At 36.5% G+C, this 14062-nt stretch overlaps 1 protein-coding gene across 2 annotated transcripts in view; it reads right to left on the bottom strand.

Annotated features, from left to right (window-relative positions):
- Positions 1–5839: 5839 nt before the first annotated feature.
- LOC135221899 (pancreatic triacylglycerol lipase-like) overlaps positions 5840–14062 on the bottom strand; it is a 27780-nt gene continuing 19557 nt past the window's right edge. For both annotated transcript variants that reach the window (XM_064259879.1, XM_064259880.1), the window contains exons 3-11: positions 13258–13541; positions 12745–12958; positions 12472–12630; positions 12025–12159; positions 11622–11749; positions 11062–11200; positions 10523–10649; positions 9934–10116; positions 5840–9038 (exon numbers count right to left, since the gene is read on the bottom strand). In XM_064259879.1, coding sequence (XP_064115949.1) covers positions 8909–9038; positions 9934–10116; positions 10523–10649; positions 11062–11200; positions 11622–11749; positions 12025–12159; positions 12472–12630; positions 12745–12958; positions 13258–13541 — 1499 coding nt within the window. In that variant the 3' untranslated portion in view covers positions 5840–8908. The remainder of the gene's footprint in view (positions 9039–9933; positions 10117–10522; positions 10650–11061; positions 11201–11621; positions 11750–12024; positions 12160–12471; positions 12631–12744; positions 12959–13257; positions 13542–14062) is intronic.

Here is a 14062-nt window from a genome sequence, read left to right as displayed (position 1 = left end):
AGGCTTTCATCTAAGTCTGAATCTTATTAATAATTGATATATTATTTAATTATTTAATTAATTATTAATTATTATTATTATTATTAATTATTTATCTATTATTATTATTTATTATTTATTATTATTATATTATTATTATTATTATTATTATTATTATTATTATTATTATTATGCTCTACCACAGTCATCCTATTCGACTGGGCAGTTTTTATATTGTGGTGTTCCGGGTTACATCCTGCCTCCTTAGGAGTCCATCATTTTTCTTCTTCTTCTTCTTCTTCTTCTTCTTCTTCTTCTTCTTCTTATTATTATTATTATTATTATATCAGCGCTATTTCTTCATTTATCATTCATTCATCGTGATAACACATTTATTTTAGGGGAATGTACAGAGTATAAGCAGCTGTAGGCAATAAAGAATGTTTGTGTAAATATTTGCTGTATTTTTCATGGCTGTCAACTCCACTCCTGTTCCATACCTTACAGTCTGTTTACTTTTTTTATTTTGTTCAATAAACTCACCCGCTGCACCTCAGATTTTGCTGGACATTCCATTGTAAATGTCCTTTCCGGTAACGTAATGAACAAGAGCAAGCTTTGCCACGTCATGCAACCAATATGAAATACTTTTTAGTCTAAACATTATCCCAGAGTAAATTCCAGGAACTTCATTAAGCTTCTATTGAATAAAATAGTGAATTTGCCAAAGGAATCAGAGGGTCTGTTAGTGAACAATATAACAGCTGTTTTTAAGCTTTTGTCTGTATATGTATTGTGTAAAGCACTGACCGTGGATATTGATAGTGCCCTTGATATAGAGGGCCCCCAAGTTGAATAAAGTGCTCCATATCATGATGCGTTTTAATTACCAATATCATATAACAGGAGATAAAGGATGTAAAAATCTGGAATTTCTCTCATCTTCATCACGACCTCCAACATCCCGTAACGCAAAGGGGCCTTTGTGAACTTCCGCCACACAGACATTTCACGTGCCTTGTGATACACGATCTCCATTTATCTCCAGCATCCGTTCTTGTAGTTCTCCTTCCAGTAGGTCTAGGTGTTACTTCTTTTTTTTTCTACAGGAGCTCACGTTATGCAAAGGACGTTTCCATCTCCACTTCTTCATTATCATGTCTACATATAAGAACTTCCGTGATATCCTTTATGATATCATTTCTCGCTGTACACTGCCATCTTAGTCTTTTCATTCTTCTTAAAGCTCTATTCTCAGACCGGAAAAAATATCTTATACTTATTTGCATCACCATACCACGATTCATACGGATTGTACTACACGTGTCCATACACATTTTACCATTGCTCCTAAATGTTTAAAAGATTCCGCCTCATTAATCATTCCTCCCTTGGCGCAAACACCGCCCTCATTACCTCTGTTTTTCTTTTATTTATCCTGATTCTCATCTTTGCCGCAACAAGATGCCTACTATTGAGCAAGCTTTGTTAGGTCTTTGGGTGTTTTGTTCATTAAAACAGCAACATTATCTACGTATTCTAAATCTGTAAAGATCCTATTGCTACCCCAAACTAAACCTTCTCTTCCATCTTCGACCACATCTTCATTGTAAAATCTACGAGAAGGGCAAACAGAGCAGGTGAAATAATATTCCCTTGCAGCACCCTACCAAGCGCTCTACTCGTAAATCCACAGACAAGGCCACATCAACAATGCCTTTATATCTACCCATTTTAGGGGTGATTTCAGCTAGGTTAACAAATTCAACGGAAATGTCATAGTAACGTAAGACTTTTCCTTTAATTAATCTGTGGACACTTGTCAAATGCCTTCTCATAAGCAACGAAAACCATCAGAAGGGGAGTTTTAAATTCCACACCTTCTCCATAATACTCGTATGTTCTAATACTCCATGAATTTCTTTCTCCAGTCAGTTGAGAATGAGATATAAAAATTATTATCCTGACAATTAGAGTAAGTGCAGTGCCTCGACAGTTATTACATCATTCTGCCAATTAAACACCTTTCTTAGGTAATTTTAGAGACTTCCAGTTCCCAGTCATCAATCTTTGTATCCTCATTCCATATTCTGCAAAAGTCTAGTTAGTAAACAGGGTATCATTTCTTTATCAGGTTAAATCATCTCATCACTGATTCCATTATGTCCTGGTGTTTCTAGTTCCATAATTTTTAAAAATTAGTTTTACTGCAAAAAATCGTTAATTCATTCATTAATATATTTAGGATTCTATCAGGCTCTGGTGTAGCACTCAAATTATCTCCCTCATCTCCTTACTTCGTGACCTTTTACAAAATGTTTCCCTCATAATTGTCTTGCTTTTTCTGATATTATTGACCCATCTCTTCTTTTGAGAGGTGTTTTCCTCCTTTGCTATTCGATCATGGCTATTTCATTAATAATTCTTTGGGCTACCTTAACATCTACCTTAACATCAGCGCCACAATCTGAACATATATATGGCAGTGTCAATGTCTTCAGCCTGTTTTTCCACATACTTTCTCTGTCCTCTTATTGGCTTCATTCAATTTCACTCTCTAGACTTTAGCATTTTGTATGTTCTAGTTTTACATATTCAACACCTTTCTGAAATGTATCTAAATTCTCCTCTTAAGATATTAATTTTTATTATATCCAAGTTCATATCCTGTATTCCAGGTTTTTAGTCTTGTTACCCACTATTTCCGTGCTTCTTTCTTAGCACAGTGATGTACATGCCAGTTAGTACCATGAGATTTAGAATTACAAATCTATTTCGGCATTCACTTGCAAAATTGCCGCATCTTCATTTATTAGGACACCTCTAATTTCAGCTTTAGTGTGGCAATGACCAGTTGGTGTTTACTGTTAATTTCTGCTCCTTTGTAGATCCTAGAACCCTTTTAATTACAATGCGATCTATTTAGTTTCTGTGACTGCCATCTTGAGATGTCCAAGTGTGAATGTCTCTTGATGGAAGGGTACTGTCCGGCATCAGCAAATAACGCCAAGACTATCAAAAGTTTACCGATTTTTCAAATGCACTGTTTTGCAATATGGGGTCGACATACCATTTACTTATTCTAGCTATAAGACACTTGATAATTTTCACCGATGACTTTGGAAAGGATTGAGGAGAGGAGAGAGAGAGGACGAGAGAGAGAGAGAGAGAGATGAGAGAGGAGAGATTGAGAGGGAGAAGAGTCGAGAGAGAGAGAGAGAGAGAGAGAGAGAGAGAGAGAGAGAGAGAGAGAGAGAGAGAGAGAATGATCATCTAAAGAGCGATTGTAAACAGTACCAACTTTGTCTTTAAAGAAACGGCAATGACTTTCCATTTGTATGGAATATGGGACTTGACCGAGAAATGGACATTGTTACCATTCAGATATTCGCAAGAATGGAATCTATTTTATATATATATATATATATATATATATATATAATATATATATATATATATATATATATATATATATATATATTTCAAGCAGAAGGTGGTGTATAATGCTGAGCTTTATAAGTCAAATTTCACATAAATATGATTAAACTTATGGGAACCATTGTATTCCTATAGGTATTTAAAGGAAAGATAACCTTTTTTGCCATAACTAATATGTTTATATTGAAGAGTCTGATATATAAGCTATTTTTTAGTAATTATATTCAATAATCCTGAGGAAGCGCTCCATAGGGAGATATTGTTTATTAATTCAATTCCTTAAAAGACCAATTTAGAAAAGGGTGTGGTAGGCTACATGATGCAGCACAATTGAGATCATAGGAAAAATTTACTGAAACTATATGAGAAATTTATAGTTTTTTATATATTTTTGCGATGAAAAGCTCCACGGGATAACATGGGATTACCGTAAAAACAATAACAAAAGTAGTTACTTTTCTCACGTTATTTTGGTAACATTTTTCAGGTTAGCTATCTCACCTGTAGGTAGCTACTGCATCATATAGCTACACTCTTCTATAATGTTCAGTCCGTGTGGGACTCTTAGAGTTACTTTACAATTAAACAACACACCTCATGTGTAATTTACCTGGGAAAAATATCAGAGAATACAAATCGGTAAGAAATATTAGTCACCCCAACAAGCGAAGAAAACGTTTTCTTCAAGTACCTTTCGAAATAAAGAAAACGACAACTCTCTCTCTCTCTCTCAATATGTGCGTGTGTGATTACTGGGTGCGATAATAATAAACCGCTCCACTCACTATAACCGTGGGTAGGAGATACCTTACATCACCCACTCGTAAATCCGGGTTATGAGAGGCAATATTCAGCTCTTAAATGATTGATAAAGTTTATGATTTTTTCTTGCTGACCGCGATGGTGTGGGTATACAGTGCTGTTTACACACATGGCAGTAAAAATAGAAGCAACCCATATAGGAATGTTGTAAATTAAACCACTGGTATGGCATCTGCTGTAAATGAGGGTTTGGTTGTCTTTGTCTTTTTATCCACTTGTTTTTCATTTCAATTCTGGGCCAATCGTATTAGTTTAGGGTGCTCAAAATGGTTATATTGCACCAGAATCCTTTCTCCTTAAGTAATCCCTGGCACGGCACAAGTAACACAATCGGCGAAGGCACACGGGAAGATAAGATAACGTTTCCACGGCCGACCATGATATATAGCTGAGTGGCAAAATAGAGAAGAGAGACCGCCAATTAGCGCCTTCGGTTACCTTGTCCCACCCCTCCCCGGGACTCACTAAGCGACTGATGTCTCCCGTGCCCACGGACCGTGCCCGTGCCATAGCTGTCGTAAACTCGAACGACCCAAGGTGATGAGTGAGTCAGAGAGACGACCGACCTCGAGGGTGGTTCCGATTGTGGAAATAATGTATCAATTATTAGAATGAAAATGCTTAGAATTATGCCTGAAAAAAATTCTGTCATTTCTAATTTTTTCTATTTAAACCTGTAGGTTTAATAACACAAGTTTGAATTGAGAATTCACCAAGGTGACTAACGTTTATGGAATAGTTACCATAAAATATCATCAGTACGGAGTTTAAGGAGATATTTAGATTTATTGTTGTTGAGTTTCTCTCCTTTACCTTTATAGCAAGAAGAATAATATTGTAATTTTAATATTGGGATTGGTAACCGACAACTGACAACTGTTGACCAAATAGTCTTCAAGAAGTTTACCTTTGACCAATGAGAGCTTTAGTCTGCTTCTTGATTATATGGCCCCTTCGTTTTTCCAAGGTGAACAAAGTAATTTCTTAATGTGAAATTAAAACATGAAAATTACAAGGAAAATTATGATAAATTTATCTCAAACGAAGGTAATCCCACACGAAAGGGTCGGTGTAGACAACGGTCAGTTAATGGCGCTGTTCTGAAACTTCTTGAAGGTACAGAAGTTGACGAAAGATGGACGCTGGGGCACCGGTTCAGTCCCCTGTCTGATTCAACAGCAGCCGTCCAACCCCTCTTAAAGTCAAGGTGTCTTAATTATATGCCCCCGTTTCTGGACCTTTTCATAACTACGCGTATATACGAAGACCTCAGTCTCTTCGCTCCGTATTGAACCTTGTTGGTAGAACTAAAATGGATCAGAAAAATGAGAAACAGGCTACAGCCAGCTGCGTCAATGGAGGCAACTTCATTCTCTTTTAGTAATTGGGAAAAAGCTGCTTGCTAAAAATATTCCTTATTTGTGTCGAATACAACTTCATCGTGTCCCTTGTTGGTGGAACAATGGGTACCACTAGGCGGAATCTTTGATGGATTACAGTCTATTATGAGGGTACCTTTTCACCTGAGGTCAACTGTAATCTATTTCTGCATGTTTAGCCGTAAAGCTTATAGCGTTGTCTAGGGCAAGGATTTGAATACTCACTTTATATTCACTTTATTTATTCATAAAGGGCGTCCTCTAAATTTTATGAGGTTATGGTTGTTCATGGGGAATTATCGTATGAGAAAAAAAGGTTTTACCATTTAAACTACATACCCATAATGTTACAAAGCAGATCTTTGTGTACATTTATACAACAGCTGTAATTTTTTATTTTTTATTACATTACTTTCGTAAGAATGTATCTTTTTCTCTTGGTGTAACAGCTAAATTATAAATAGTTATCTTTCACATAAAATATGGTTTAATCAGACCTTGCACAGTATAGTCAATCAGCATCGTACAATAGCACAAAGGGTTACATCTGTGAACTTATCCTTTTTTTTACACTCCGATCATATATTGTGAGCTGTGTTCGTCGTTGATTCTTGTTAAGGTTTCCTTTGAATTACTACACCAAAATAGGAAACACTGGTTGGGTACCAGCCACAGTCTCTCACGAGTGGTAAAATAGATCATTTGATCTCTCCACACGTTAATCATATTATGCCCGTGCTGTCATAACATAAAGTTGCTTAAAGCCTAATGGTAGACATTGTAATTCTGGTACATATGAAAGAAAGTGGAAGTTAGAGTTCTGGCTCTTCAAAATACAGTACCCGTTACTTGGGGAGCAGGGGAAGTAAAATTAATGGTTCATAAAAGTCAAAATGATCTGGAATCAATTAATTCGTTACTCAGTCTGTAACTATAATGCCAATTCATCCCAAAATATATACACTAGCATGTAAAATAACATTAAGATTAATGAATAAAATCACTGGCAATTATGATCTCTTAAAATTACATGGAACTCATGGTTCCCGGCTAAGTACAATTTCAGCGACTTTGACTCGATTCTTAAAAACTACATAAAATGACAAAAATTAATGTTATGAAAAACCTATATACAGTAAGCAAGACGTGTCCTTAAGGCTTGACGGATTAGATATTCGAACTGATGATACGAGTATATTGCTCATCAAACTTGAAACCAACTTTTCATTGGTGAAGTCTTCAAAGGTAAAACACTTACCTAGAGTGCCCTACAAAGCTCACGTGTCAAGTTAGATTTTCAATGCTTCCACTGTCATGATAACAAAGGTCAGCATGACTGACGAGATATTTCTATAAATTGCTCGAATACTTATAATTTTAAATGGCTTTTATGAAAAAAATAATGCAAACTGAAATATTTCAATACCAATTTTAAAGACAAGCCCTGCTCACACAATTCTCTCTACTATTTACCAGTCCTTAATATCTAAAGGCTAATTTAATGTCGCAGCATCAGAATCTTCTGCAAATTAAAACTTTCCTTCAGTCTGTGCAGCCTCATTTATTGTATAGTCTATAAAATTTGCAACTGAAATGTCATCAAGAAACTAGCTAAAGACTATCAACAAATATGTTGATGGTTTTGTACTAAAAATTGAGCATTGTCTGTTTATTGGTATTCATGATAGCTATGACAGAGATACTACAGACCTATTCTGCCAGCTGACAATGGATGACTTTACCTACTGACCTGTTAGCTGAAGAGTGTGCTAGCTCGAGCTAGCAAAATCTTAAAGAGCGACAACTATATTTTCTTTAGTAAGGCAGTTGCGATTGGCCCTTGTGCCATTTTGCGGCTATGCTAAGTAAGTAATACAGTAATCTTTATTTGCATTTAGGGTAATCATGCAGTTTAATGCGTACGGAAAACGAGACCTAGACAAATAGCTTCTCATACTTAAACGCATAGTTGTTCAAATAATGATAGAAATTTCACCATTCAGAATTTATGAACTTGAATCACACTATATGGGTAACATTAAAAATTAAAAATCATACTTCCATGTGCGCGCATCCATTCTTTACAAATTGTTAATAAAAAAATTACAATAACTTATGAAAAACATACCTCTAAAGTTACTCACTAAAAAAATAAAAATAAATTAAAAAAAGGAGACCCTTCGGTTACGAGTCTCTGTCTTATTATGGTAACGAATTGGCAAACTGGATGGTGCAGATTCTGTCCTCCATGGAAACCATTTTAACCTTTGGTATATCGCATCTGAAAATCCAGATCTCATCGTTCTCCCGCAGTATAAATGGAAAGGTCTTATCTATCTTAGTTCTCCATTGAGTGTTTCAGAGGCCTCGGGGAATTCTAACCTGACACTTAATAAAGTTAATAAATCAAATTAAAATTAACAACTCGTGGGGTCTGCAAACTGGTCCTTGTGGTTACGGCTTTGCAGTTTAAAATGCTTTCCACAGTGGTATTCTTTGCTTCACCGTGTGCCTTTAGTCTCACTGAGTCTAGCAGGCCATAGGAAACACGATATATACATCGCAATTGTAAACACGCGTACTCCACTCTAACCTATCGCGGATTACTGCAAGAATTAGATCAAATGAGATTTTGACAATATCATTCGCACCATTTCCCCCTTGGTGCGTTATCAGAACTAACGGGAAAACTACCACCCATGACAACCAATATGAATGATAGGTTTCAGTCCAATTTACCCAAAAGGCGGGTGAGTCATCGATACGAAAAGGAGACTGCTAAAAAAACGTCAAACGACGGCTCATATTTTTTGTAGCACTGGTTATCCAAAGAGCTTAGGATTACGGTTTTACGAAAGTGAACTGGCCCCGACAACAACGGTATGATATTTACAATAACAACATTGAATAACAAGTGCAGACTACTAAAACCGGCGCAACAACAGCTTATCAAATTAATACATGAAGGTACATACGATCTCATGTGTTCTCTTGACAAATGTCCTCGACGTCATGCGGAAGAGGATAAACAGTATTAGCAGTTTTGAATTTCTGTCAATTTCTCAGTTTGCACGACAAACAAATGTAATCAAATGAAATAATACTCATTGGTATCGTCATAAAAAAAAAATAGACAACGCCGAACTTCCTTCGAGTTACGATCTAGTCAAGCTGTCCTATACAATAAAATCGTGTACCTAATCCAAATAGGAAATTCGCTGGCTAGCTGGGCCGTCCTAAACGCTGACTGGGCAACAGTAACAATAAAATAGACGACCGCAAAGAAATCATCAAGATGCAGAGCAATCTGGAGTCATTTCCACCTTAACTGTTTCCTGGTCAGTGACTATGACTGGGTCTCTAGATTTCCCACAGAAGAAGAAAGTACTTTCACTCCTGCCGCTCCGACCAATACTATTCCTGCCGAAAAAAGAAGAATATTTAGGATAATAAGACAACCAATAAAAGTGATAAAAAACATCATCAAAGAAAGCGATATTGATGAATAACTACAACAGTCACAATAACAAGACCCGTAATAATAATAATAATAATAATAATAATAATAATAATAATAATAATAATAATAATAATAATAATAATAATAGGTATTTCTCCTCTAGGTAGAGAACGGGATATGCTGTATGTCAGGTTCACAATAATATTCAGTTGCGAATTATGTTGATTTTATATGAAAAAAAAAAAAAGTCACAAGAGCTTTCGAGGAGTCCTGGGTTCATCCTCAGTTAGATTATGGTGGACCTGATATACAACAACAACAACAACAACAACAACAACAATTATAATAATAATAATAATAATAATAATAATAATAATAATAATAATAATAATAATAATAATAATAATAATAATAATAATAATAATGCCAAAACTCCTCTTTGGGGATTTCAAATGCTGACCTGTGATTTGCCAAGTCAAAATAATATCCACTCACCAAGAGTGTATGAAAAGAGTGTATGATGATAATGCTGTGCTTAATATTCTCCATGTTAACAGAAACAGATGTCCGAAAACATCATAACAGGATGTTAAAGAACACAAATATGCACAAGAGAGAGAGAGAGAGAGAGAGAGAGAGAGAGAGAGAGAGAGAGAGAGAGAGAGAGAGAGAGAAACTGAACAAAGATATACAAAGAAATAAGATGAGGAATCTGCTGTGTGTGAAAACCTTATTCTACAAAGAGGCCACGGATTAAATTTACCAAAAATGACCCTTGAGTGTGTCTCGAAAATGCCGAGCACGAATTGAAACTACCCTTAATAGACATACTTCAGCTGAACAACAAATCTTTACCTGAGTGGGTAAGTGTCAACATTTCGGAAGGCAAGATTTTGTAGAGATAAACTGGCTTGCGGCGAACTCGATCCGCGACGAGACATTGCCCACTTTACCTGGGCTTCTTTCACGTCCTCAAAGTCGTCCTTGTGCTCGAGGAAGAAGGTATATTGACCTCTGGAGGTAAATTGCTTGGGACGTCTGAAATGCCATTGCAAGTCAATAACTATTATTCAGACGTGTTCTGGGTCGGATAAATATTCAATGAGTATAGTTAATATCTATCATGGGCTTCGAAGTTTTGCAGCATATTTGATTTTTTTAAGCACAATATATTAAGCATGGAAAAGAGTTCACTTTCAATCAAGTCATAAGTCAAATATTGTCCAGCTTTTCAAGGAAACAAGCAGGGAAACCTTGAATCATTGAGTGCTTCAAGTCTTTTTTTTTTTTTTTTTTTTTAATAAAATACACCTTGAATTGTTGAATAAACTTAACTAACATCAAAACCTTGAATCTTTGAATGTCTCAAGTCTTTTTTTCTAATAAAATTAGCTTGAATTGTTGAATAAATATAGCTAACATAACCCTGCCAAGAAACCCTTACCCTGAAGTGAGATCGAAAGACATCTGTTGCCCATTTCCATCCGTGAAGGCTACGTAGAGTTTGCCCATCCTGTCCCACCCCGTTCCTGGTAATTCGCCCAGTTCCACAATCACTTTGTAATGATACCCTGAAAAGACATTAAAGTCAAAACTGTAGTTAATAGTGTGTTTTCTCTTTACCTTCTGTGCTACGTTTAGTGTTTGATCATATAACTGTTTGAAAATAAGGCAAAATTCCTAAAGCTTTTTATTCCAAGGTCTAGGTCTAGACCTTGGTTTACTCACTCTGAAAAAAAAAAAAAAAAAAAAAGAGATCTTGAACCCACTACTGCAAGACAAACTATTTTTATCCTTGTGCACCTTATATCGAAAGATAATAGACTGTTATTGCAAAACAAAGGAGTATTACAATTTTATTCCCGGCCGCCTGAAAACATGCAGGAATACTTGCGGCATCGTTCCATTAGCAATGACACAATGGAGGTAAAAAGTTAGTCAGATCTAGTCATTTATTATGGGTATTGGAATATTAGGACTTACGACAGAAATTTGGCGCAGCCCCGGTTGATGTAAAAAGCTGCACTAAATTTTTCCCCGTTCCGACTCCAAGCCAGGAATCTGCGTGAAGACCCATGGGAGCACAGCCAGTGCCATCAATACCACACGAAGCACATTTGCCCTGAGAATTATATAAAATATCAGTTAATGCAAAGTGCCGACTGATTATTTTCACCATGGGAAAACGAAGTAGAAATTGATCTCTGGAGGCATTAAATTTTGCTAATAAAAATGTAGGTTCCTACGTAAGTAAGTTGACAGAATTACAAGGAATGTATTTTTGCAACGGAAGACATGAATGAAAGTTGAAATACTAACTAAGAATGGCTTCGATATGTGATGTTCAAATTAATACTTTAAAAAAGGGTGATGGCAGATATTTGACTTAAGTACTGCGTATTGTATTTCTCATTTGATAATAACATAGTTTGGAAATGTTTAAAACGTGCTAAACATATTCAAACAAGTATGGAACTCTTTTACGAAATAAAAGGGCAAACTAACAAAATAGCTAAAGACTTGGGAAGGTTATGTCTACGTACCGATTTATAATCCTCATACGAGTCGCACCGAAAAGCCATGTAAGGACACTGGCTTTCAATCGAATTCACGAACAGTTCAACGGCCCTCTTGTGGTTGCAGCCAAGGGCATCCTCAACGGCGTGCCAAACTGGTGGAAGAAAATCAACTACTTTAAGAAATGAAACATTATGAAACTAAAAGCTCTTTATTAATTTGGGGAGTCCAAATAACATAAATGGACATGAAGCATTCAGGAAAAACAAGTCAAACACTGTGGACAACTGCATGATTTTTTAAATAATTGAAAAGGAACTTATTGCTAAATCATTTACTCAAACCCGGATGAAGCTGGTTAAGAAGCAATAATATTGATGTAATACCTATTGAAGTTCCCGAAGACTAAAAACCAAATCTTAAGCGAACCTTTCTTAAAAGCCGTTCCTCTAGATAACCATCTTAACGGAGCAACCAGAGGTGGTTCACATCCAACTTGCTGCTTTCCATCATTTGGATAGAAGTCCAAGTGACCTACTGGTTGTCGCAAACCAAACCCTTGTCCTGCCGAGATGAAATAGAAATTTGGATGAAAATGTAATTCGCGACCACGGTACAACAATCAAAAGGAAGTAAGCAATTCATATGCAATTAGATTTTAATAATAAATATATAATAGAAAAAAGTAACGTTGAATACACGAAAACAGGATTGGCATTAAGAATGTGCTATACCTGTGACTTTATTCGAAATTTTATCAACTTTATATATAATGGTCAAACTTTTACGCAGGGTGCTATGATGACGAAGGAATAAATAAGTCCCAAACTTTGGTATATTAGATATGAATATTTAAAAAAAGATAATTAGCATTACCAATGTTAAAGATGGATTCTGAATCTGTGTGAATGACGTCTACGAATCTTGCATCGGATGGGTCGAGACGAACCGTTTCCGGAAGGTACTGGAAGAACGGCTCAGCTGGATCTAAGCCGGTGATTCGGCCCAATCCCGGCGTTCTCTCTCCTGCATATCCTGTTGAAGGAATCATAACTTATTTTTCCTGGTTTTCGAAAGCAGCAGAACGTAAACGAGTGATATATAAGTGCCACAGAGATATTCAGTAGTACTTCGAGATCAGAAACATACCAGCAATGTGCGCTCCTAAGGAGTGGCCGATAATATGAACATCTCCCGGGTTTAGACCCATGTTTCCTTGAAGCCATCTTATCAAATAGGCAATTTCGAGACCCACGAGGCGCGCGTTCGCCACTGCCTGGTTATAGAGGGATATAGACCCATTCGTCCAGTCGACCCATACGATGTTTACGTCGTAGTGCCGCAAAAAGCTATTTCCTATTTCCTGAAGGGAGAAAAACATGAAAATCAAACTAAATTTTCTCTAGATGAGTAAATCTTTTTTGTCTGGTTCTCAGCTTGGCAGAATCGTAAATGGCAACTAATGAGACATACGCATTATTCTGAAATTGGAGTGGAATTCTTTTTATTTAAAAAATGAAGAAAATGCCATGAAAGCTAATAACATTGCGTTGTCATTTCATTTGTTACTCTTTTCAAATTATTAATTAATTTAACTAGTAAGGATTCCGACCCTCTGTGCATTAAGTACAAAACAAAATCGGGGAAATCCACTAAACTCACTTCTATGTAGGGCATATCCTTGCCATTTAAGTAGCCATGGACGATAAATTTAGTTAGCCTGTTCCCTTTAAATGTTGACTGCTTAACTTTCTCGATATTGTTCCAAGGCACAACCACCCCTGTGGTATCCTCCTTCGATCTAATTCTGTAATTAACTCCGACTTCTTCCCTTGTTTCGGGAGGAAAGTTCAACGGTCGATGAATGGGATGATAAAAGTCCTTAGAATTGGAAATACATCCCAATTCCCCGTAGCAGAAAGTCCCCGGATTGTCGCCGGTTGATTCTGTGAGAAAAACCAACTGACTATATCTAGACCAGTCCCTTACGACGCTCCTGGTTGGTTGTTGATAAGCCAATGACAGGGATGGAAACTCTCAGTCTCTCGAGAGTTCACATAGGTAAGATGTGTGTCCCATCTCTCTTTGGGAATACATCTTTCAGGAGAGGTGTAACATACATCCTGCCTATGTGAACTCTCGAGAGAGACAGTTTCCAGCCCTGTCATTGGCTTGTCAACAACCAATCAGGAACGCCATAAGGGACTGGCCCAAACGTCAAATGCACGGTTGATGTGAATCTGCTATGGTGACTGAGAGAATAATAAAAAAGTAAACTGGTTTGGCAGTCTAACCAACCAGATGACAATATTAAATACTATGAAGACCAGGCAGCTAGAGGAAAGTTTTATAGATGAAACTTAACTGGAACTAAGTCTGTCGGAAGTCATAAAAAATCATCTAACGACATTGATGAGCATATACACAAAATGATCAAGCAGTGGTTATGACAAAGCAGCAATTGATC

This window comes from Macrobrachium nipponense, chromosome 3, assembly GCF_015104395.2.
Source record: "Macrobrachium nipponense isolate FS-2020 chromosome 3, ASM1510439v2, whole genome shotgun sequence".
NCBI classification, from domain to species: Eukaryota; Metazoa; Arthropoda; class Malacostraca; order Decapoda; family Palaemonidae; genus Macrobrachium; species Macrobrachium nipponense.
Note: the sequence above shows the minus strand (reverse complement) of the source record. Positions and strands in the feature narration are given on the sequence as shown.